The 25,819-nt window shown below is 42.1% G+C and overlaps 3 protein-coding genes across 4 annotated transcripts in view; 1 reads left to right on the top strand and 2 right to left on the bottom strand.

The window, feature by feature from the left end:
- LOC124196400 (cyclic nucleotide-gated olfactory channel-like) overlaps positions 1 to 22,762 on the top strand; it is a 59,388-nt gene extending 36,626 nt beyond the window's left edge. The window contains exons 3-11 of one of the 2 annotated variants that reach the window (XR_006875694.1): positions 9,206 to 10,579; positions 14,701 to 14,841; positions 15,928 to 16,080; positions 16,219 to 16,356; positions 16,465 to 16,632; positions 17,026 to 17,158; positions 17,295 to 17,464; positions 21,687 to 22,161; positions 22,228 to 22,762. Coding sequence is in view for 1 of the 2 variants with exons in the window: in XM_046591461.1 (XP_046447417.1) it covers positions 9,206 to 10,579; positions 14,701 to 14,841; positions 15,928 to 16,080; positions 16,219 to 16,356; positions 16,465 to 16,632; positions 17,026 to 17,158; positions 17,295 to 17,464; positions 21,687 to 21,979 (2,570 nt within the window). In the remaining variant the exon portion in view is untranslated. Of the gene's footprint in view, positions 1 to 9,205; positions 10,580 to 14,700; positions 14,842 to 15,927; positions 16,081 to 16,218; positions 16,357 to 16,464; positions 16,633 to 17,025; positions 17,159 to 17,294; positions 17,465 to 21,686 lie in introns of both variants that reach the window. The other variant, XM_046591461.1, reaches the window with a different exon arrangement.
- On the bottom strand, positions 11,174 to 12,068 carry LOC124196418. The gene is made up of 2 exons (XM_046591501.1): positions 11,908 to 12,068; positions 11,174 to 11,834 (listed from the first exon to the last, which is right to left on the bottom strand). The coding sequence occupies exons 1-2, from the start codon at positions 11,917 to 11,919 to the stop codon at positions 11,316 to 11,318; spliced, it is 531 nt and encodes a 176-aa protein (XP_046447457.1). The 5' UTR covers positions 11,920 to 12,068; the 3' UTR covers positions 11,174 to 11,315.
- On the bottom strand, positions 22,621 to 25,542 carry LOC124196401 (alpha-1,2-mannosyltransferase ALG9-like). The gene is made up of 13 exons (XM_046591463.1): positions 25,287 to 25,542; positions 25,053 to 25,209; positions 24,783 to 24,988; positions 24,602 to 24,715; positions 24,420 to 24,530; positions 24,255 to 24,342; positions 23,872 to 24,174; positions 23,781 to 23,813; positions 23,563 to 23,713; positions 23,349 to 23,484; positions 23,149 to 23,278; positions 22,963 to 23,090; positions 22,621 to 22,886 (listed from the first exon to the last, which is right to left on the bottom strand). The coding sequence occupies exons 1-13, from the start codon at positions 25,385 to 25,387 to the stop codon at positions 22,763 to 22,765; spliced, it is 1,782 nt and encodes a 593-aa protein (XP_046447419.1). The 5' UTR covers positions 25,388 to 25,542; the 3' UTR covers positions 22,621 to 22,762.
- Between the last annotated feature and the right edge of the window lie 277 nt (positions 25,543 to 25,819).

Here is a 25,819-nt window from a genome sequence, read left to right as displayed (position 1 = left end):
CACCGCGTTGTGTAATAGAAATATCTAATAATAATACATGTAATATCCGTTGCATTATTGATTAATAGTTGATATGACGTTGTCTATAAACATATATTGGTGAGTCCTATAGACTGTGTATACTCTATGGATTTGATGATATCAAGTGTTATATTATATAGGCGGGCGGGATATATTAGACAGCTGACTTGGAGATTCATGCCTATCATGTCGGCCAAATCGAATGAACGTGACCCGACTGTCGTATATAGATCTTGCCGGACAGTCCAACCAATTGCTTTAGCGTGTCCGCCTTGGCCTCCATTATTAAGGAGATGTGCCAGATCCGCTGCTGCTGGCCTCCCCCCATCCGTCCCAGCACCCGTCTCATCTCCTTTTGCTGGGGCTTCACGGTTGCCTTGACTCCCGAGGCTTGACCGAGCTCAAATGTATGAATCGCCAAACAGCAGTTTCTCAGTTCTTTTTGTGTGTGCTGCTGTAGATTCTTATATTATTCCCTCCATCATCCGCCTCTTTTATTTCCTTTTCCTTTTCTTCCTCAAATCGGCTTATACACGGGGTAATCAACATGGCGACCACGCAAAATCAGACAGTTAGTTTTTGCTGCGCAACAGCAAAAACAGTCCAGCAGCTCTCTTGTATCATATATATTTTTATTCAGGCTGGGCCTATATATTCCAGCAGCTGCGCAAGTAACTCGATTCCGCACGGTTCGTCGGACTGACTTTTTTCTTTTTTTTCTCTTGCGGCGCTTTATCTCCGGCACACTCTGGCCCGTCACGCCCGTCACACGGCCAAAAAAGGGATCTAATAAAACAAAACCAAAAAATAAAATACAGCACACCAAAAAGAAAAAGTAGAAAAAGAGAGAGAGTTATAGAGTATATTCTTATATAGAGATTGTCTTATATATTTTCAGACTATTGACTAACTTTTTTTCGGGTAGATCACGCCCGCGCGTCACCCGCGTTTTCCTGTCGTTGACGTTGAAGAAAATGGAACTTCTTTTGAGACTTTTCTTCGTTTATTATATACAATAAAACAACACGACGGCACACACGTGGAGCAGACAGACTTTTAGAAATGACTAACTCGTCGTCGACACTTTTTCTTTTCAAATGATTCCATTCAACAGACGGAACAGATAAGAATAAAGAAGAAGAAAAAAGGGAACGATCAATTTTATTCTTTAATATACTTTTGTTAAGGTAACTTTTCTAAGGGGTGGGTAGGAATATTAAAAAGAAAAGATAAGGGTGACGTATAGTACGTACATCGATTGTTTTCTTTTAACTCATTGGTGTGTTGTTATATTGACAAGACAACGTCCGTGTTTGCTGGTTTGACTATCAGTTCTATACCCGGTCTCTAGTTCGTTCGTGTTAGCCCATCATATAGCGGACTCTGGTATCGGCCGCCAACTGTCGGATATAAAAGAGAACGTCCAACAAAATGTAGTATCTGTTTTTTAAATATTGAGACTGTATAGTTTGTCTATCTGATTTCCTTTTGCCTAGAAAGATCAGTCAATTTTGTCATTTCCTTTTTCTTAGCAACTGGATCTCAATTGAAAACTCAAATATCAAAAGTTTCTACTAACAGCAGCAGTCTAGCAACAAATATGAATTTGAAATTGAAAAAAATAATTGAATGCTCTTAATAAAGCCGATTTTTGGCAAAGCTTAGTATAGTCAAAAGTTGAAACTATTGGAGCATCATCATTTTCTGGGTAATTTTTCTACAGTCGGAAAAAGCTGATTTTCATTTGATCGTCCAAGGGGGAAAAGTGCTGCTCGACTCACATGGACCTGGTACATACATGTAGAATTGTAGAGTGTGCATAGCGATGCCATGGAGAGAAGACGTTATAGTTGAGTGCACGAGATGAGATGGATTCTAATCAGTAAATTATCAGTTGGCAAAAAGAGAAGGGCAACTTGTGCATAGGGAGAGAGAGGCCGCTCGTTGAGTTGGTCGTCGTAAAATCCATTAGCCTTACAAGTGGATGTGTGTGTGTGTCTATGGTATATATACAGAGACAAACCCCGTTAACGGCTCTTATGTAATAATAGAATAAGCCAGCGGCAGGCCAGCCCAGCCCAGCAGTGGCAGCCTGGTGTAATATAACGTCACAGCACAACATCTGCGGAGCGGGGAATAACAGCTCAGCAGAAACAGCGGGAGTTGAAGTGTTCGATTGAATAAAAGCGAAATAAAATCAAACGAAGGGCGACCGAGAGTATATACACATAGGGAGTGTGTTAAATTGCATTTGAATCAAGCCAGAGACGCTATATACTATATAAATGAGAATTAGACAACACACACAAACAGGTCGGGGTATAAACTAGCCTGTAGCCTCATCCGACCCTATTTTGTATATGCGTGTTGGATGCAACAACTTGCATTAGTCCTGATGCCAGCAGCGGACAAATCGATCGGTTTTTTCTCATCTTGTAAATATACATCATTCCACTTTGAATAGGCTCCGCTATTGATAGAAATCAGTAAATCCACATGCGGAAAACCGGGATACAACAAGTATTCGCAGCTTATAACGTGTAGCGTGAATACTCGCCGGCTTATCCAACCAAAGTTTGAGACGTGTATATTACTAGTAGCTATAGCTATATACTACGGTATATAGAATACTCTTTTCATTTATATGTACTGTGCGCCGATATTGTTCACGCTTTGTGAGGGAGCACAGGCCGAGCCTCACTATATATAGAAGTTGTGCTCCCCCTTTATATGTCTACAGACTTGTATAGCTCCAAGCTTAGACTGTTACCTACTCACATGCCTATTCAGTCTCTCGTCAATAGACAACAGTTATTATTATATGATGTCTAGACCACTGAATAGATCACGGACGCGTATACGTACATGAGCCTTGATGCCTTCTCAATGGCTCTAGCGTGAGCAGTAGACGAACATTGGGCGCCAACAGGTTTCCCATTTTGCTTTTGATTGCATAGACGACAAACCCTATAACTATACCGTATATACACGCTGTGTAGAGAGAGAGAGTCCCTGAACTGATAGTTGCTGGCCAAAGTTCGCTCTTGATCCACGGATGGATATATAGCTTATGCTATATACATGGCGTGACGGGCTGGATATGAAACGCATATACCCCCCTCTTTCAAAAGTTTGTATAAACTTGGATCACGACGACTCACGAGAAAGGGGTGGTGGGCGTTGCCCTAGACTCGGTAGATGATGTGGATGATGTACACACAAGTCACACTTTCAAAAGTTCGCTATAGAGATGTGTACAACGCCGAAAAAAACATGCTAGACTAACATTAGTTGACTTGTAACGTCGCCAAAACTTGTTCTCATCCTCCTCCCCCGGCGACTGCTGCTCGTCTTTGGCCCTCAACTTGCAGTTGAGCACACATCGTGACGCGTTACTCCTTTTGTCACGGTGCGTGTGACATTCGAGTTTTCTTCGGCTTATTATCGTCTTCTGGTCGAATCAAAATAAGATCGTGCGAATTCCTTATTATTATTTAATATTTCTCTTCTCATTTTCCCTATGTCTTGGGTGTGTGTGTGTGTGGGGGGGGGGGGGGTGATTAATGAATGATTCATTGTGACCACTTGCAATAATAACTTAAAGCACGCAGACGGCGGTGGCGGTCATGAGAAATGAACGCCAGTGCAACGGATGATTTTCCGCACGACCAAACGCCCACCAACTATCCTGTGTGTGTTATGCGGAGCCGATCAATAAATGACGTGAGGGTTCTAGCAATGTACTGAATTACTGTTATTCTGATCTCTCTGAAGGACAGCCTTGCTTTAAAAAAAATAAATATTGAAATGGAACGGCTCGATAAATCATCCGATTTAGCTGCCGCGGCTGAAATTTGAATATACTACTCAGCCGGCCGTCTATGATAGTACGAAACGGTCGACTAAACTGGTTCATTTGGAGGCCGTGTGACGGGTGGTTAATCAGTTCAAACGAGGATTTACTGCGGAAGCCGTGCTGGTTTCGAATAGATTTCCCTGTCCAATCATTATTAGCTAGTAACGTTACAAGTTTTAATAATCTCGAAATGAACGTTGAAATTCGTGGGCGTAATGAATCCTTTTTTATGATTGGTAACATCAAAATAGTACAGTTACCGGCAAACTTTAATTCTAACCCAACGCAGTGTATAGCAATAAAGCAATAAGCATTTTCAACCAAAGTCAAGGTGTTTGGATTCCTGAACTGGGTTCCTACCCCATTGATTGCCAACTGGGCCACAGGTGGCTCGTGTTACGTTATAAAACCGAGTGAACGGTAACGATAGACGATCTGTTTGGGTAGCTAATAATCGTACGACTCTTGGAAGTAAATTTCGGAGCGTCAAATACGCAACACAACACGTGAATAAAAAGGAAAATGAACAACCTAGCTCCTTCGTTGAAGAGCAACGGATGTTTGCAATTTCAAAAATGATTTAAAATATTTTTTTTTCGAAGATAAACACCACACATATTTTTAAATAAAATGCTTGAATCTACTGACCATAAATTTCCACGCTCATGATTCAATTCTAAGTACTTACAAATTTGTTATCTTTTCAAATTTATCTAAAGAAGAATGCTGATTTGTGATTGGCAGCTGACTTTTCTCATCCTCTCTGTTCCAACGTTTTCACTTTTCAATGCACGATGCATTCAAGTTATTATAATTGAATCTCTGAATTGAAGATATTATGGTCAGTAAATGAAGGAATTTAATTACAAAATTTCTGTGGGATTTATCTTTGAAAAATAAAAATATATATTGAAACATTGTTTTAAATGGCAACAAAGCTCCGGTTGATTCAGGCCTTAGCCGCCCTCACCTCATTGTCAGTGTTATTCGGCGATGGAGCGGAGCGGTTGTTTGTTTTCCCGGGTTTTATTCACGACTGTGCAGATGGATCAGTGGAAATTTTCGACCAATTTCGAGTAAGTTACTTACTTCCAACAGCAATTTGTATTTTTTTCAATTTTGGTGGGAAAGTATAGCAGTTATTGGGAATAGCAGTCAAGTAAATTGGGTAGATGTAAGGAATCCAACACGTGCTATTTCGATGAGGTGTAGTGATATCGCAATTGAGTGCACATATCGATGTGGTGTTAATCGAGTCAGGATATTGTTCGTTCTTTTTCCCATTTAAAGACAACGCTATCCCCACCAAATAAATGCCTTAGACACCGTTAATTATAGACCAAAGAATTCGATAGCTCTGTGCCGCCATATTGGATTTCCCTAGCTCAAACAAAGAAGAATCGCCCTCGCAATGGTACGATTACTTTTCGACAGTCTCGTGACTATTTGAACAATCGGCCTCCTCAAACTGAGATATTTCGTTGACGACATTCCCCTGAATTAAAAGATCAAGCTGCTGCCGAAACCTTACTCGGAATAAACTTATTGCTTATGCTAATCAAACATGCCCCCCCAATGTAACCACGGCAGTGTGCCTCTTGCACACACACTCGTCTCCGACCATCCTCCACATTTTCGACGTCCTCGTTTGAATAATTAAGTGACTGGCTTTTCGTTGGAAATGTCACTTTCTATTTCTAAGATTTTGACGCTGATTGGTTCAACATGAGATCCACCAAATTGCTGACTTTTCAGCAGTATCAAAAGGGCGGCCATTTTTGTTGTTGTTGAAATTTTGTTTCTATCGAAATTCCATCTCGGTTGAACTGTAGATGTTATTTTTTAATCGTCTTTGAAAAAACAGATCGGGGATAGATAATAATAAAAAATAAAAATCGGTTGAATATTCCGGAATCACCAGATCAATTGTCGATGGGGGGTGCATACATAGTAACATCTCATATGACTTTTTCCACAGTTTGGGTTCGATCGATCATTTTTATATGCAGGAGACGAGAGCAAAATTCGACCGGAGGGGGGAATATCGCTGCATCCATTTATGTTGCCTAGCTATATACTAGTGCTTTTTCCCCGGCTATATCGTCACCCTTTTCCGCTTTCTGGCTGATGGCTCCTTATATTCTGATGTTATTCTCCATCTAGAATCCTCCGTTTTTTCTTCTTCTTATTGCGACATTGTCAAACGAAATTGAAACACTTGGTTCTTTCTCATTTCGCCAGGCTTCTCTTTTTATTCCGTTTCCTTCTCGCTTATTTATACAGCTAGACGAGCTATACAGAGAGCCATACATAAATTATAGCTGCCCATAAAAAAAAGAAAGAAAGAAGGACGTGGCAAAGACTGCGGATGCTGCATGACAGATTCAGGGCATAGGGCAGGGCCAGCATATTTATTAGTCTCTCTTTCTCATCTCTCATAGTTTTGTATTGCGCAAAAGAGCAAACAGGGCCAATTGGGTAGTTATATTTTATTTTTTGTTTGTGGTGGTTTGCCACTCTGGAATCGATAAGGGCAAAAGCTGACAGCTTTTTCTAGATAGGCATTTTTTGGATCTATTCACGTATCGATCACACGCTGGAGTTATTCATAGCCTTCTTTTTTGGGGTGTTTGAAAGCAATTTTGCAAGCCAGTTTTGTTTAAGTTACTTTTTTGCGTCGTCCAACTTTTCACTCTCTCGGAATAATCTTAATGGACTGACATTTAATGTAATTCAGAGTAATGTTGCGCTTCATTCCCACCCTATCTACAACATGCAGTAAGCTAATAGCCAGACAGCCTAAAATGGATTCCTAGAAACGATCGGGAGGGCGGTTTGCGAAACCCGAGTGAAAAGTTTTTGTCGAGGAATAATTTAAGTGTCTGATCTGTCTGAGTGGAATAACAGCACAATAGATTTCCATAAATTCGTAATGTTAGTCTCTATCTACGTAGAAGCAAACGGAAGCAAAGTGAAACTCGTGAATGTCTGTGTTAGACTCTATACTTATATATACATTTACTAGCTCGAGTATCGTAGATATAAAGACAGGAGCCTTTTATCTTTTCTATGTGGGCCTTTAGAGCCAGCTGCCGGCCCATTTCCAAGTAAACGGAAGGGAAAAGAATTACCACCTTTTCCCTGTGCGGTATAGAAACAGTATTACTTTGTGTGTGTGTGTGTGTGGGGAAACAGAGCAAACAAATCAATACCCCCCCATGTTTTCTACTCCCTCTGATGGTCTTCCGGAACGGGAAAAACTGATCTCAAGAGAGCAGCAGCCGCACCAATAACAGCAATATACATTGACCTTTCCTTGTAGTATTCCCTTTGTTTTTTTTTCCCATGGAGCAGTAAACAGACTGTACAATATAATACGCTTTATAGCCAGTAGGATCTTAAAATAAAAATAAGAAACAAAAAAAAAACGTATATCAGGAATAGTCTGTCGGCCAGTCTCTCCCTCACTCTCGTTGGTGGATTGATTGGATCCCAGTGGCGGTCTATGTGTGTGCTTTGCAGTATCCTCTGTAGGTAATAATATAGCGCAGCATATCACGCCAAGTTCATCCAGTTCACATCAGCAGAGAGCTATACTAGTTTCCTGTATATATATATATCTCGTCGTCTAGGACTTTCGGTGATTTCAGTTCTGACGATATACAGTTGCAGTCACGCACAGGCACATTAAATATTAAATGGGAGGCAGAAAGTCCAATCGACTATATTGCGTATATAGTTCGATATTAAAAAAAAAGGAACGCTAGTCGGCTAACTTTTATAGTTAATATGTTCATCATCGTGTCATTCGTCATCGTGACAGGGAGAATGAACTTGTTGTAGGCGCGCACTCTACCAGTTGAGCAGTGCATTCAGCTTATTTTTATTTTTTATCTCGTGACTATTTTTTACTCCCGAATTGCTAATGGTCGATAAGCATATGTTTTAATTAGCTCGCTGCTGCTGCTCTCGATCTAATACATTGTGTACGTTAATTACATCCAGTACTGCTGCAGCCATTACGTATGTATGCTGTGCGTTGTGTGTTTATACTCTATGCAGTATTCTTATATAATACTGACAACCGTATTTACTGCAGCCTAATGTTTTGCGGAAATTACCAAGCGGCATTGACGAAACGGTTGTTGTTGTTGCAGATAAATTACAGCCTATTTGTGTGTGTGTACACGTACGAGGACATCAACTTATTTTATGGGGCGGGCTCCAAGTTGTGGTGGTCTTTGTTCCTTTGCTTTTTTTGATGAATCGTTGTCGCATGATTTTGTTCCGCCTTCTCTTTCAGAATCTGATTAAGAAACGGATCCATAATTCCTAGGCGTCCATATACTTTATCGTAGTTGGCCTTGCTGCTGCTCCTGATAGATTGTTTCAGTCGGACGCATAGCACAGTCGTCGATTCGATAAAGTTCGTGCTCTTTCAACAACAAAAAAAGTTGTACAAGAAACAAAACTGGGGGGAAATTACACTCTCCAGCAACTTTCCTTTCTGATCAGTGCATCGATTTGTCTCCTAGCTCCATTCTTCCCCCCTAGCTGTAATTCCCAGTGAAAATCTGATTTTCCAGATGACGCTCGCTGAAAAGACGAGTCGAACACAGATCGTTAGCCCCTGAAGTGTACTACACCATGACATGTTTTTCCGTGTTATTTCTGCCAACAAATACGACAAGTATTGTAACTTGTATGTACATAAATGAAAATAACTGCTATATAGTGAAAGAAACTGTCAATCCTTGGCCGGGGGATTGGGTTCCTGACCGGGACCTTGGCATAAAAGCATTGGTCTCGATGCTCGATGCTGTTGTCGTCATCGTCGCCCGGTGCCAGAAATGATTTACAGACGATCCCATCACGTTCGCTTGGCTTGACGTCGATAGTGGTGGTGGTGTGTGTGTGTGGGGGGGGAAATGGAAAAGTTTCCAACACAGCACACGACTTTGGGTTTTGCTGTTGACGACTTAGCTCTCTCTCTCTACTTTATATACATAAGGTTTGGTGCTGGGCGACTGATGAAATCAGATGGGAATCGTTGTCGATCTTATTTTCTTTTGTCCCTTCTGTATAACTGGAATATATAGCCTCTTTGCACATGAGATGTATAGGCCCCAATAGGCGATCAATTGCACTGTGTCATTGTCTCATGGCACCCATTTCAATCTCTGTCAACCTGATTTAGGAACGAGAAAACGTGATTACGTCTACGATTTGAAAGTTTCTTTTTCTGTCGGACATTCTGAGACCGTATTGTGTGTGTGTGTTTGGCTAATTCGTTTAGACTAATGATTTATTTCTCTTGTATCAATCAAGGTATTATCACGTCAGCGCGATTGATGGAGGATCGTCTGAGCGGTTCCGGAACGCGAATCAACACAGTGGCGTCGAGCACCAGTGGACTGTATGCGGCCGGAGGCGGTTCGATCGCGTCGTCCACTGCCGTAGCCAGCGGATCAACTTCTGTCGTTGGCGGCCCTCCGTCCTTGTCCCGGAACCGTTCCTTCTCCAAACATTCCCTTTTAGAAATAGTCAGTAGTCGAATTAGCAGCGGCGGTGGGACGAGTTCAGTGGAGAGCAGCGGCGGTGGCGTCGGACTGACCAAGCGCTTCTCCCGCGAATCCTTTTCGGCGGCCTGCGTCAACAAGACGCAACAGCCGCAACAACAACAACAGTTGTTGCAAGCCAACGATGCGTCGTCGTCGGGCACGGAACTGATAGCGTCGTCGACAACGAGGAGATCGCGAGACGCCCGCCGTCGGGATCTCAAGAACAAGTTGAAGCTCGAACGCAACTGGGACGCCCGTCAACTGGAACTCGGTGGCAACAGTGGTGCTCACAACTTTTCTTCGATTGGAGTTGGTGCTAATGGCGTTGGCTCATCGTCCGGACCAAGGAGTGGGTGCAGGTGGACGTTTGTTTTCGATCCGGCCGGCCGTTTGTGCTACTATTGGTCGATGGTGGTCTCGTTGGCCTTCCTCTACAACTTCTGGGTGCTCATCTACCGCTTTGCCTTCCAGGAGATCGCCAGCGACACGCTGGTGATGTGGTTGTGTCTCGACTACTTTTGCGATTTGGTCTACGTCCTTGACATTGCCTTTCACTTCCGGACGGGCTATCTGGAAGAGGGCGTGTTGCAAACGGACGCCAGCAAATTGCGACAGCACTATATGAACTCGACAACTTTCTACGTCGATTGCCTTTGCCTGCTCCCGCTCGACTTCCTCTACTTGTCCATTGGTTTCAATTCCATGTTGCGCTGCTTCCGGCTCGTCAAGATCTACCGGTTCTGGACGTTTATGGACCGGACGGAGCGGCACACCAACTACCCCAATGTGTTCCGCTCCATCAGTCTCGTCCACTATCTCCTGGTCATCTTTCACTGGAACGCTTGCCTCTATCGCATCGTCATGCGTAACAACAGTTTCGATCCGTCTCTCATCCGCGAGTACGGCCTCTGGATGGGCCAGCCGACCGACCCCAACGACGGGGTCGGCCAATACCTGCAGAGCTTCTACCTGTGCACGCTCACGCTCACCACTACCGGAGGAGTCCTCAAGCCCCGCACCAAGGGCGAGCTGCTCTTCGTCATCATCCAGCTCATCTTCGGGCTCATGCTGTTCGCCACCGTTCTCGGCCACGTCTCCAATATCGTCATAAATGTCAGCGCAGCACGCAAAGAATTCCAGGGTAAGTTCAAACCCAAATTATACTAGAAATGTACTACTAGAAATGTACGTGTATGACGTTGACTGGTTGGACTTGGGCGATGATTCTGACCATTACCCGAGGGACCGTGATCCAGGGTACTTTGGCAATTAACATGTGATGAGAGTCGTCTATATATTTTTTGTAATATATACGGTGATGGCTCTGCCGTTGGGTACGGTGTAGCATCGCTAATTTTTCTCTCTTGCTCTGCCGTCGTTCATCAGCGCATCGCCGGCGCCTTTTGTGTCGGAGGGGGTAGAGCAATTTATACATCTCACCATCCAGAACTAATGAGCAATCGACTTGTGCTGCCTTCGTCAAGAATTCGAACACACACTGTGCAGTGATGAGGGAGTCGTCTTATTAAATAACGGATAGTCTTTCTCTCCCATCATCCCACGTATTTGCCGCACGTTCCCAGTTGCTCTCAAAACTGCAGTCTTTGACTGCTTTGTCTAAAAAGTAGCCTACTCTAGTCAGTAAGGCAGCAGCAGATTTCGCCTTTTACGTATGTCTTCAAAAGCTCTTTTGATTAAAACAGTGTGGGTTGCCAATCAAAATTCGAAACAGAAGCGCGTGGAAAAGAGTTTATTACAAAAATTGACGCATCAGAAATGGGATAGAGTTGAATAGGTATTTTGTTGGAGTAATTGGGAATATTAGACTCGTCGTTATGAAACACACAAATCGATAGCATAAAGATGTAAACGTGAACTTATTGAACTCTGTTTTGGGGCACGTTGAACTGGACTTTGACTTCTTCTCGCTGAACTTTCTCGGTGACTGGAATTTCAAAGTTGGCGCGCTGAGCTGCGATGTTCTCCGAATTAGCTCTGGCCGAACTAGTCTGTGAAGTCGACTCGTCGGGAATCGAGTTGTGTTTATTCTCCACGTCTAAAGGCGATATTTCGTTGACATCATTGTGCAGTCTGGAAGCAACGAGATCCGTGTCAAAGATGTCAACATGTGGCGAATGGCCGACGGGGGACTCGATGTAAGGAACTTTGGCCTCAGAGGCAGGGGCGACGTAGCCATATGGAGTCGAATGATCGCAAATTGTAGGCTTGATGATGCACATGATGATTTCTTTTGGCAGAAGCTTCAATTTGGTGGTTAAAAAGTAAAACGGACTGTACATGTATTCGCTTGATCCGGTCACCTTTAGCGTAGTTACTGGCAAATTCGGACTGACGGGGGCGGCAATCGCAACAGAAATAAGGACAGGGACAAGAATCTGTTCAAAATGACGACCCAATAATCACTCGATTAAAAACATGACATAACCATTTTGAAAGAGGAATACGTACGATGAAATTCATGGTGGAGATGTTCCTAGTTTGGAATGAGATAAAACACTGACTCGAATGTGGCCAAGCTGCTCTTATTATGTTCGTTCCAACATATCCTGTGATGGACACGAGTTTGATAGCGGCACGGTTCTTGGCTGCTCCGCACGGTTCTTTGAGTACTGCTCCATTGCTTGACCTCAAGCAAGATAAGATAGATTGAAGCTTGTTATGCTACGGACTTTTCTGGCCGACCTTGGCAAGTACCAAAGGTTACTTCGCACTCGTTTCCCTCCATGTTTAAAATTTACCAACTAACCATAAGGTGTCCTCTTTTAAGTCTCATTCTTTCAAACAATGAAAACACTTGACATTTCAGTCGGCTCGTAGAACATAGCAATTACGCGTTTCTTCTTATTTCTTATGCTTTTCATAAGGTCTTTTTGAATTCTTTCCTCCCGTTAAGATTGTGGCGTTATCAAAACTTTTCTTCTGGGATTGGAAAAAAAACTTTTTGAAACGTTTCTGAAAATATTGTTGTGACTATTAACTGTTTATTTACCAGTTTACTTTTGGTCATGGATTATTCAATCGAATGTGCTCGTGGACACGTACGACGTAACCTAAAACCATGTGTCGGTAGTGGACTGCAACAATCACCAAATTGCTGTGGCGTATTGATATAGAGGCAGACAAGCGTACTACATTTATCTCAAAGAACCAACACAGATATTAAAGAATGTTCCTCACATTTCCCAGAATTCTTTCGTCCCTAGTATCCGCGTTATGTTTTCGACGACAGCAGCAGATTAAGCCAAAATACCGTAGGGTTCGCTCGTTATCACCAACCAACTCGCCGTAAATTCTCCTTTCTTATCCGAATAATATTTCTGTTTATCTCTTTTTTTTTATCATTGTCGTTTAAAAAATAAAGTCGAAACGTTCCCAAAATCAGCTTACGCCAGGGAGAATAAAAGGCGAGATAGACGGAACAAGATTATACGTACCACCTTTCGAATGGGAATACGCGGCCTTGCATAATTCTCCGCCTCCAGCTGTATACTTATTCCTTTTGTCATTCCGAATTCCCTCGGGGACTAGTTCTATGGAAAAATGCGAATTCCCATTGTCGGTGCCACACTTGAGAATCAGCAAGAAATATTATGCGTTGTGCCACTCCATCCCCCCCTCCGTCCTCTGCTGCTCGGTTCAACGGCACAGATAAATACAAGTATTATACAGTGCGGCAGATCTAAAATGAGGAATGTCGCCCATTCTAATATAGCGATCCTTGGGCTGTGTGATGAGATCAAATAAGAAAAAAAGAACGCTGATACCGCCAGCTATATCTATATGGGGAGCCCGCCACGTCTTTATTCCTTTGTCCTACATATAGCTCATTGATCTTTTACCAGCGCTTCACTTTTGATACGCGATGGTGCAGGATCTAGTGGCCTGCTATTTCCCCAACTTACTCGCGTCCGCGTGCAGCCTATAGTAGCAATATGATGAAAAACTATCTTGAACCATTTCTTTGTCGCTGTGGCGGCTCCCTAGCAGCTCTTTCCATCGGTCGTTACTCATTCCATCCACAACGTTATTGAGCCGCTTCCTCTTTTTATATGATGGGGATATACGCCATAGAATACTGAAAGTGGCAACTTTGTTAACGGCTCTCTCTCTCTCGCGCTCTTTTACTTTAATGAAAATGTAGCTTGATAAAACTACAGCTCGTCTCGTATAGCGTGTCTAACGTCCCCCCCCCCCCTCAGAAAATTGGTTTGCTCAGGACGTGTTGGAGAGGGAATAAGCGATGGATCGCAGACTTGTGTATACATACGTGAGCGGTGTACCGAAATAAAAGTGGAGTGACGCTTATTATTCGATAAGTTAGAAACGCCCATTGAACTCCGTTCCCTCTCTATACGAAATAAAGTTATTGCACCTTTACCCACTACTGTACACGTATAGGCTCCCTTGTCGAATATTCCGTGCTCCATAACGAATTCTATGACGGGAAATCATACACATAATAAGCATTTATTATACACACCCACACAGGGCATCATATCACATAATAAATGAATGGTCTACTGGTTAATGCAGCAAGGCCATTACAATCACTCACATACAGGAACTTTGTTGTCGGGAGTGTAGTCGAACCATTATTGATTTGCCCCCCAGCTCCAAAAGAAACAGGTTTATGTGTCACAGAGAGAGTATGAGGAAATCACGTAATTAAAATAATAATTACTGTGTTGTAAGCCGCAACTTGCTCATCTTCTAATCTGTGTCCCCCCCTACATCTTTCTGCAAATACTTTTTTGCAAGAAATACCAATTATCCCTTGTGACCCTGCTTATAATGCCTTGCACTTAATGATCCAAACCAGCATCTGCGATAATTAATAGTCCGCGGTCGAATGACATTCTAATACATCAGCCAGGCCGTTCGCAGCACTCTCGATCTTTATTTTGCTTTTTTTCTTTCTCGTTTGCGCCTCTCGACTCAAGTCAATGAGCCTTGCAGAATCTGAAGTCTAAAGGGCAGAGAGCACTTTGACTGCTTATGATATCTTGTTCGAGGACTTTTTTTTTTCCTTCTCTTCATTGTCGCCGTTGTTGGCGTCGAAGAAAAAGGCTTGACGCCACTACAGTGGATGGCCTGGTTTCTTGAGAGTCAAATGTAATACGATAGCGCGTGGGTTTGCAAAACTCATCGCTCATTAGAATGGTCAATGTTTTTCTTGCTAGATTCATGCCGCTGATGTAATGAATAACTTCTGACTTTTGTTTTTGTTTATTCAATCGACAGCCAAACTGGACGCGGTGAAGACGTACATGCGGATGAGACGAGTGCCGCGACACTTGCAAGTCAAAGTCATCAAGTGGTTCGACTACTTGTGGTTCACTCAAAAGAGCTCGGACGAGGAGAAATCTGTTGGCGGATTACCAGGTATGTTGACCTCACCTTTTGTTTGACTTGGTTGTTGGACACCAGTTCAGAGTGAATTGCTGTATACTAGCACGCACATCTTGACTCTCCCGGACAAAAGTTGCGACTTTCAGTTTGAATGAAATTTGGTAAGGAAATAAGGAAATTTGACATGTGGAAGGAAGGAGTGGAATTCAATTTATTTGCATAATAAGGATAGAAGACTTTGTAGGGTAAATAAAGTTTGGACACTTTTCCAATAATAGACTTAGGCCCAAGTGAAGCTATAATGAAAATTTCAAATGTCACTTTTGGTGAAACGAATTTTAAAATTTGAAGGCGGCACAGTTGCACATTCACAGATGTATACGTGATGCCCGCCAGATTCGCTGGTGTGTAAAATGCAATAGGAGGCCCCTGTTTTGAATAATGACACGATTCAGCCCAACTGCAGGCGGTTGTGTATAGGCTCTTTGAAGAAAAGCGGTAATAGATTTTGCGGCCCAGGCGGGAAAAGGCTGCTATATTACAGTCTATGTATATGGGCCTAATAGTATATATAGGCGTAGGAAATGGAAGCGATACAGGAAAGCTCTGATTCCGATCACGAGCCCTCCAGCAACTTATATATATTATAGTGTCAGAAAGAGTACCAGTACATAGAGACCGCAGGGAAGTCGCTATACTAAAAAATATGGCAAAGGGGCAGTTTTGCATAGCATTCCCATGAGCAGAGTAAAAATGGATTCTCCTTCCTCTCTTTACGTAATTTATATGCAGTTATTTCCTCGAATGTTCGGGTCTTATTTTACAGCACGTCACAATCAGATTTCATTTTTTTTTTCCCGGGAGCTGAAATAATCCAATTTTCTAGCTCAAGTATTAAACTTCGATATTGCTACAGGGTAACACTTAGATTCTTTCTCCAACTACCCTTCTCCCTCTGGTCGGCTGATTCAAATAAATTTAAAGTTAACTCAAATTCCCAAAAGAAAAAGGGAATTGTGAAAAAGCGTAGCCTAATCCGTCTTGATGTGACATCTATAAGGAATAAGGATGAAATATCATTTTCGGGTCTCTTTCCTCTGTTCGGATGCTGCGATACAGACAAACTCAAAGCGGAGATTGCCATTCACGTTCATCTGGACACACTGAAGCGAGTGGAGATCTTCCAGAACACTGAAGCCGGCTTCCTGTGCGAGCTCGTTCTCCGATTGAGACCTGTCCTCTTTTCACCGGGCGATTACATCTGTCGGAAAGGTACAACATTCATTTAGTATGCAAAGCTCTGTTATTGCACAACAGGCCCCAGTCTTTGACGTTTTCGATTGGATCACATCAATTATTATTATTATTATTTTTTAAAAATCTAATTCAAAATGATTTGTTTGTTTGTAGGGGAAGTAGGCAAAGAAATGTACATTGTCAACCGTGGGAGACTTCAGGTGGTAGCTGACAATGGACGAACTGTTTTGGCTACCCTGAAAGCTGGCTCTTACTTCGGAGAGATCAGTATTCTCAACATGGGGACAGCAGGTGTGTGCGGAGCCAATAAAAGCGTCGATATGTAGCCAACAGCCTTGTTGCCTCTAATTTTGAATTGGAGCCGAGAAATTGATCAATAACTTGTTCTATTTATCCTAGGCAACCGGAGAACAGCTTCAGTCCGTTCGGTGGGCTATAGCGACTTGTTTGTGCTCTCCAAGAAGGATATGTGGGATGTTCTTAAAGAGTATCCGGCAGCCAGAGTTCGACTAGAAGCCATCGCTGTCAAGCGGTTGGAAAAGTACAAAAAAGCTCCACTCGAAAAAGGTATTCTTACCGTCTAAGCTCTTTGCTGCTCTCCTCTTTCTGTCTAAATATCAAGTAAAAATAAAGGAGACGAAACGGTCGCCTGGTCGCCCGGCGCAACAGATCAATACGTATGGGATCATACGTGTAAGCGATCACGTAGGCTCCTAAAGGGTGATTACAAACGAACGAGCTATAAATAAATCTATATACAGTGCTTGATGGGTTATGAACGACCAGCATCTAGCGAGAGATCATCAGTCGAAAATAACGAGGTCGCTGCGTCACACGATAATAATAAGAACGTGGAGGAGAGGAGAGGAGCGAGCGAGCGAAAATAACATTTATTGTCGTCGTTATATTTATTTGAACGTCGATAATGATCATGTTGAATTTAATGTCGTCACCCAACAGCTGCCCTTGGACGGAGTCATTCGACGCCCGGTCTCGTCGAGTCCAGTGGACGTATTCCCTTAGAGAGGATGGAGCTACCCAACACACAACCTCTTCATTTGCCGTCCAATAACGATTCAACCAACATCTTCAGGTATTTATCAAATAGAGCGGGTAACACTGCATGTTACTGCAGTTGTATCCAGTGAGTAATTTCTTGTCAGATTTTACACGACACTCCAGTCCCAACAATTAAAACAATTTATGTTTCACGTCTACGTGATGTACAGATCGAGCGGTGGGTCCTCTTCATCGACCGGCACTGGCGTAGAGAGTCGTTGCAGCTTCCGAACGAGCAGAAGGAGTTCTACACTGCAACAACAGCCGCTTCTAACTCCTCAATTCTTTGGCGATCCATCGTCTGGTGGCCTGTTGACGCCGTCAATATTTTTAGCGTCAGGTAAGACCCCAATCCGAATGTCAGTACTCTTTTACGCTAGCTAGTTACTTGTACCAAGTTTCAAAGTTTAGTTCTATACCTGAAGTATCGCCACGTGTCATTTTGCATATTTATGTGCATGCACAGTACGTACACATCTGCCGCCCACAGTTGGGTTAAGAGACGCTTCGCACGTACGCGCCAAAACGCAATAAAGGAAAAAGCAAATTATGGTTTTTTAAAAATGATGGCTTTGAAAGTGCTACCTGGCGTTATTCCATGATCGTCAGTTGCTATGTTTACAGCTGAATGTATATAGATCCCACTCTAAACTTTTGCCAGGGAGCGCCATCATGCATCATTTACAGGGTCTAAATGGAAGAGTGAACTTCCATCCAACTAGCATTGCTCATTCCGTCTGCCTACACATCCTGTTTGTTTATTTGTCAGCGGCAACCAGTATACGTGCTCTGATGCTGCGTAGGTTCCCTGTTGAAAGTGTAGCTTCGCTATACAGTATGGAAGGATTCACACTTAATAATGGAAAATGGCCAATGGGAAATGGCGTCAGGGAGATGAGCTAGCTGCGAGTCCACCGTTGCTAGGTGCGCAAAATGTAATGGGAAACAAATTAAGCCAAGACGTTGGACAGTTGCAGCGGATCTAACACGACACAATACGGGTGGTAAACACAAGAGGATACGATTATCTTATTGATTTAACAACAGAAAACATGAATAGACAGTTGGGTGGAGTTATACAGACTCTTTGCTGCATTTAACTTTTGAATATTTTCGTGATTTCGATCTTAGGAGACCTTAAGTGCGCGTGCACAGAGACTTGTATTTGCGGTGAGGTTTCTTCGTAAAGCCAATCGTTTAGGTTTATCACCATCGAATAGTTTCAGTCCTGCTAATGCCCTTGTTGGAGAAAATTAAAACAAAAATGTTCAAGTGCATCTTCTTTATTTGTCCGTGTTAAGGCTTATACCGCACTATAGTTGCTGTTCAGCTTTGCTCTCGCGAAAGCTCATCTCACATTCTTTATTTCTGGGAACCTTCCAATCGACTAAATTCAATTGACGTCATAGAGCAATAACAGAAGCACGGGAGCAGCTTTTTTTTTTTCTACTTCCCAATTCGAAGGCATCTCTTTGCTGCAATACCGTTGCAATGCAGTGGTACGCACTGGCCCCGATTCCGGTCCCAAGAGTGTCCTGATGCTACTGGAATGTCGGCAGGCCGTCGACATGTATGTTTGATATCGTGGCATCTGTCTTTTATGCGATTAGAGCTGTAGCAAACGCGGAGTGACAGAGAGAGATCTACGTCAGAATACGTTGGATGATGGTAATTCCCTTAGAAATTGAAGGTTTCTTCTCTTTGAGTTGCAGAGTATGTGCGCCTCCGTCTAATACGTAGGTAGACTGAAAGTGAAGGCTACAAATAGTCTGTGTTAAGATTCGTGAATAACTTTTACAGTCGCTGTGGAATGAACAACTTGACTGGTCTGCAAATTCGACTCATCAAACTTGGCAGAACTTTTTTGTCCAAATGTTTCTTTTCCAATGTCGAACAAATAGACAACAAACTCAAGCAAAAGGCAAATTCTCAAACTACCATCGTTTGAGACCTCGGAGAGGATTGTCGATGTTACAAGAGGAGGAAAACAAAGACAGCTAGGTATTATAGGAAATGGGGCGAGTTGTTTTTGTTTTTTATTTTGCCTCTCCAACCATCGCGGAATGGTAAATGTTCTTATTTTGACCCAAAAAGTAGGCAGCTTTTTCGTGCTATGTATAGACATTTGAAAAAGTCAGACCCCATCATTTTCGCAACTGTTTAGGCTTATTCTTATGGGAAAGTTGCAACCTCCTCCCTGTCGACTAAAGTCTGGAATTGTAATAGGGCATGTCCACCACGTAAGGCCACTTGGGACTGGGAAAAGTTGGAGGTAGCAGCAAAAGCTCTGTATGTACATACTCGTCAGACTGATTCCAAGCGAACCGTGCAGCCAACCTTACTCGACTGGAATGCATAATCAAAACTCGTACAAGTCGAGAACTAGACACATTTCTCCTTTCGTTCGCTCTACTTCCTTTCATTTGCTTTGTGTGATACTATTGCAGTCTGCGTGGGCTAGTGTCGACCGTAGTACTTTGGGGAATGTAGAAAGTGCAAGTTTACAAGGAAAAACATCAAATCCCTGGGCGATTTTCAAACCTGGAAAAGATTCGCACATCAAGTGTTGGTTCCCAGTGATTATTAACAAGTCCGAAAGTGTGCAGTTTTTTTTGTGTGCAAGTTTCTGGGTCGACGAGAACGGACGCGGTCAATCGGACGGACTCACTCATGTGGGAAACATAATCTGGCTCGTTATATTTAAGAGATATTCTACTGTTATTCTACATGTTAAATAATGACATATGGAGCTGGCATATTGCTCTGGTGCTTCTTGGCGGACTACTGTGCTATGCGTACAAGAGTGGAAATGGATTGTCTAATGAGGAACCAGGGATGCGCAAATGGCAACACAAAATGAAGCAGCCAAACTGAAAAGCCTCTCTGTTAGATTTCCCCAGTGGCAGGCCTTTCCTTTTATTGTTCTAGAGTCTATATTTTTCCTTTTTTCGGGCAACAGACGAAAGAAATGGACCAAGCGCACCAATTACACGAGTGTTGTGTATATTGGGGTATTTAGATGGTAGAATTCGTTCATCTCACGCTTTCATAAGTGGTACTGTATGTAGGGCCTGCGCCGCTGTAACGATAAAAACAAAAGGCAACCAACTTTCAAGTCTCGTAGGATATTGAAACTTCGCAGGAGACGAACGCTAATAGGAACCTGGGATCGTGTTGAAGAAGGACAAAGTTGAGTGGATACGAGGGAGTCACCGATTCCACTTACGTGTCAAGTTGAGGATGAAAAGTGAGACGGCCGACGCCTTGATATACTAGATGGACGACATTTTATAGCTTCAAAGGACCAGGGGCTGCAGTACAGAGTAATACGGCTGTCTACGATGGTCGATGGGCACCATGACGCCAATCTTCTAGCAAGGCCTGCAAGTTGACGATATATATGGCGTCTAATCAAATTCTTTGCCCGCATTCACGACAGTCCCGACAACCAGCAAATGGTCGACCACTCAGGAAAACCGAGAGAATCAGACACCATCAATAGTTGTCGCTCAGAGGCGGTTTTGACGCGTCCTTATATACTCTTACTGTTTCCAAGAAAAAGATGAGAAAACCCGCGAATGCACTTATACACGAAAGGGCTAATGTTGATTTCAAACTAAATTCTAACTCAATTACCAGTATTAGTGCATTACCGCGTAGGGCAATAATGGAAATCGTTCCTACAACATTTTTTCTGTTTTAATCATTCATTCCGCCATGGCTTATACTTTGTCAAGCGTTGCAGCACAATTCTTCATTATCCCGAAACGTAATAAAACTTGGGAAAAAAAAGGAGCGGAGTAAAAAAAGGAAGGGTCGTTCCCTCGGTTCCCATATCTGCCTTCCAGTTTGTTGTTATCGTTGAAATATCACGTAACGGGTAAAGAGTGTGCAAAAGAAACTGGAGCTGGCTCACGTCACCCGTAAAGAACTAGAGCCGACAGACGCAGTGAGAAACGGATAGAACGATAGAAAGCAGAGTTGACTATCTCTCTCGTTCTCCTTTTCAAGTGTGTGTATTCAACGCAACCTTCTTATGAATAATGCACCAATCCTTCTCAGATTGTATACTATGTATGCATATAAACATACAGATGTATCCCTACGAGAAGATGGTGCAAGCGTATAAGAACACGCCAAAAGATTTCGGGATTTGTTGCACTGCTGTTGTTTGATCTGATCCTCGATATATTCGTCGGCTGACTGTGCAATGAAATGCATCCAAGAGACACGAAAGGGAGTCGGTCAGAACGGCAGACAAACGCACACAATCGAAAGTTTTATTATTAGGAGAATCAGGTGGGTATGACTGGGTTGCGTGTTCGTTTTTGGCTGTTTTCGTCTCCCAGTTCTCAGCGAAGTAGCACCCCACTTGAACGCAACTTCCGGCAATGTAAATTGGTCCTACTTCAACGTTTCCGTTTATTACAAGTGTCATTCCCTTTGTGAAACTAGCTACTTGAACGCAATGATGAACAAACAACAAATTATTATTCTTGGTGATGTAACAGAAACCCGTCACCTATAAACTAACGCTTTTGTTATTTTGTATTAATTTCCAGGAGGTGTAAGCAGCCGGAGTACTTCTCCGGCTAGAGATTTGGCGGCAACAGAGCCACCATCAGTGCTGAAGACCTTACCTCCGGCCGACGCACTAGTGGCCGAGATCAATCGGTTACGTGAAAGGTTGCTTATGCTCGAGTCGGAGAATACTTCTCTCAGTGCAAAACTCAACCGACAGCAATGGGAAGTGGAAAATCGCCTGGCCGAGATCGAAATGCAAATCTGTGGGGCCGGAAGTCCTGCTGACAGTGCCACCGATGACAACGAACGCAATTTCGAATCGGCTATTTAATGGAGTTCCATCAAATCGAGTCTTACACCTGCGTGAGCTGTGACAATTTAATAGAAGTGTTGCAATGCTCCATTGTGCTCTTTTCGTTGTTTTGCTTGTGTACAAATGCGAACAGAAAAGATATGACAAACATTCATTGAAACTGCAAAGAAATTTTCCTCTTCGTTGATAATTTCTATAAAGTGTGTTAAAGTGACGCCGAAATTCCAAAAATGTTATTACTTCAAGGATTGTTGTTTTGTTCACAGTGCACAATAGCCGCCACTATATCACCAGCAACCGGGGCAGTCCGCAATGATCGTTTGTGTGCGACTATGATCTCCTTGCCGTGATGGACCCGCCCCCTTCGGTTTTGTTGCGTTTGATTCAGTTTCTCCTGGCCACGTAAGATTTCTCCTCCGTATTCATGCTATATTTCCCGAACCGTTACGTTAGATTTTCTTCTTGCTTTTTACTATACCACACTGTCCCTGTTTGACTCCTAGTCTGCCATTCATAGCCTCACTCTTTCCTCTACCTTCAATAGATCTTTCAGCTAAAAAATTTGATTCGAAAAAACATTGTTACGATACCACCGGTATCCATCCACCGCTGTCAATACGTAGCGCGCCAATCGTCGAGAATGAATTTACACTGTACAGTATGCATTCAAGATTGTTTTAATCTCACCAGACCTTTTAATTCTATTTGAAAGTTCCATTGTCACTGTTTCACTCCATTTAAAACAAACCACGAAAACAATGATGAGAAAACAACAGAATACAAGCCCGTTGGATAATGTTACTAACGCTGCCGTTTCTTCTTATTATTAGAGCTGGGCTTCCTTTTCAGCAGCACGTAAGGAATCTTCTTGCAGTAAGTCTCACTAAACCACGGAATGTAGAAAGCTCTCAAAAGTTGAGGCGATCTAAATGGACCAGTCGTAAGGTGGATACAATTATCAATGTCAAAACTAAATTTGTTGCAAACTTCCTCTAATTTACCCAGCATTGTCAAGGAAATCGACTTGAAAAATAGTCTCCCATTCTGTCATTTGGCTGTATTGTGGTTCGCGTTCAGTCGTTACACCAGTTTCCAAATCCACTAAATAATCACAATCCTTCAACGCTGCCTAAAATAACCAAAAGGGTTATCACAATAACACACTGTAAATTTTGTAAGACATTTACGTATCGTGTTGTCTCTTCTTTATTGAGATCATTCATGTACGGCGGTATTGTCCAAGCTCCGTTGGGTGCCGGATCGAACGGACGTGGCAATTGACCACGAAATTCAGATGCTATGAAAAGCAGCTTCATGCTGAAAAAGAAAAACATTGTAATGCAACTTATTCCAACAGTTTTCAACGATTCTATAGATATGGACCCACTTGTTTGGAAGAAAGAAACTTGAAGGGTACCGGTGCCATTCCTTGCCCACGCAGATGTTATATTTCATTGAGTCTCCCTCGTTTTCCCACGACAAACGGTTCAACTCTAGAAAAACGTCCATTGGAGCATGGTATCCTATCATCCAAACGAAAAAATAAAGGTGATGTTTCGTTTAATTGAATCTGCTAAATCGTAAAGTTTAAGATTACAAACCTCTATATTGGCCGATAACACGGCTGACAGAGATGCCGGATGATGAAACTATCAATGCCAATGTCAAATACTGAGTGAACTTTTCTGGTAGCTTCAAAGCTCTAACACAGGATTCAAAACAAGTCCAAGTGAAAGCTGCTGCAAGGCCAAACTATAAAAGAGGTTCAATCTTACTACAAACAAAATTTGAATGCGGCGAACAGTATTTAAGGCTTTACCAATGGGTAGATCGGGTACAAGAATCTCTCCTCCTGGAAAGACGAATAATTAAGTAAAATTGAGGAATCTAACAGTCAATGCTTATCTAACCTTGTGAGGCTGAGTGAAGAATATGAGGATCCAAATGTAAAGGGGCAAGAGTGCTAACCAAAGTGGGATAGACTGATTTCTGATGGGTTTCAGTTTTCTCGTAATCAAAATGGTGGGAAGGGCAATAAGCCCCAATGGGAATATGAAATTGAAATTAAGAAACCCATTGAGAAAATAAAAACTCAATGGAGATGTCCCGTACAAGTCAGGCCCATGGTTAGAAAATATGTTGTACAAAACTATATTTAAGGGCGCAACCACCAGTCGCCCATAATAGTAGGAATCGACTAGAATTATAGGAACCTATAAGCACACAAATACGAATTAAGGAACAATCAAAGTTTTTTGTAATAATGCGATAAGATAATTGTGAACGAACATACCAAAACGATGAGAACCGATGTAATGCACCAACCGATAAACATTCGCCATTTCTTTTTGAGGATTAAAACGTCCACTGCGATACCAATTCTGGAACAAAACGCAAAATATTCATTGGAATATTAGTAAGCGAGAGTGGGAAGGACTGTTGCGATTATTGCTGTTACCCAATAATACCAGCAAACGGCCAACTCAAAAATGCAGAAATAGCTGTAGTTAGAATCGCCAAAATACAGTTTCCTTGAAACCATGCTCCCATTGAGATGAGACACATATACCTGAAAAAAGTTAAACAAATTTCATTAACTTTATTTACTTAATTAAGCAATGGTTATTGTTAAAGAACTACATGGAAAATGTGGATGGGAGAAATGCTGATGAGGATTGAAACATCCCAGCACTAAATAAAAGGAATACAAAAGTCAATCTTCCAACTTTTGGTCCAAACTGTTGTACAACACCCCTACAAAAAAATTCTGTAAGTAGCATTCAAGCCTTCATGAGTTTTTCAAAATTGATCTGTTATATACTTATAAAAGTAAGTCTCAGAAGTGGTTGAAGCAAAGCCTAGAAGCCATCTCAAAAAGTAGAAAACAAGAACTTGGTTAGAATGAAGAACAAGACCATAAATCCAAGCTGGAAGGGCATGTATGAGAAGAAACATGTATGAACGTAAGGCATAAACTGGGGAGTATTCCCATGTTTGAAATCCAGAGCCAAACAACAGGTAATGTAACTAGAAATATTATATGAAAGATAATATTAAATGAAAAATGTCTTGATTTAAGTGATATATTTACAGGTTCCCAATAGTTGTAGGTTTCATCACAGTCTGTGATGTTGTTCCAAACAGCAGCACACAATCGTGCAGATGCTAATGCTTTGAAAACCGTTTGAACATTTGGGGACCAATCATCATGGAGATCATTGTTTGTACTATGTCCTTTTTGTATAGCCCTAAAAGGTAAACAACCTTATTTTATTTTGAGATCCATATTATGTTTTGAAAAAGAGTTTAAATGTAAATTTATTACCTGACATTAACTTTTTCAGGCAATTTTTCACAAGTTAAATGTTCGTTTTTTCCACTTAATTTTCGATTCTGGATAGATTTCGTTCTTGCTTTTGGCCCCATAATTTTAATATGTAAGTTAGATGTAAGTCCCAGATTTGAATCTGTAGCTAAGTTTACTCAAGAAAACAAGCAGCTCATTTATTTGACTATTTGACACTTGTTTTTCTGTCTGCTTCCCTGGAAACCAAAGCCCGAAGGTTTTTTTTCCGATTAAAAGGAGGAGGATTAGTGTCGGTGTTTTTCAACAGATGGCGAGATTGGTTCATGATGTTCTTGGGCCATTCAAGATTCAAGTCAAGCGAACATATTTGTTTTTGGTTTTGGATTGATTCTTACTTCTTAGTTTTTACTTACTGAGTCATTCGTCATTGTTTGTCTCATTGACTCATTGAGCAGAGGTGATAAAAAAAATTAAAGTTAGCTCAAAGAGTAGATCGAAGTAATTTATGTATTTTTATGTCTATGTTTAGGGGTGGACGTCATTCGGGCCCA

Source organism: Daphnia pulex, chromosome 6 (genome assembly GCF_021134715.1).
Source record: "Daphnia pulex isolate KAP4 chromosome 6, ASM2113471v1".
Classification (NCBI taxonomy): Eukaryota; Metazoa; Arthropoda; class Branchiopoda; order Diplostraca; family Daphniidae; genus Daphnia; species Daphnia pulex.
This window is presented reverse-complemented; position numbering and strand designations above follow the sequence as displayed.

Excerpts from the sequence above, each read along its gene's own strand:
- LOC124196401 (XM_046591463.1), bottom strand. The coding sequence starts at position 25,387 with ATGGGGCCAAAAGCAAGAACGAAATCTATCCAGAATCGAAAATTAAGT. Across the intron at positions 24,343-24,419 it reads CCGTTTGCTGGTATTATTGG|AATTGGTATCGCAGTGGACG; the intron begins GTAACAGCAATA and ends GTTTTGTTCCAG. Across the intron at positions 23,814-23,871 it reads TCTTCACTCAGCCTCACAAG|GAGGAGAGATTCTTGTACCC; the intron begins GTTAGATAAGCA and ends TCGTCTTTCCAG.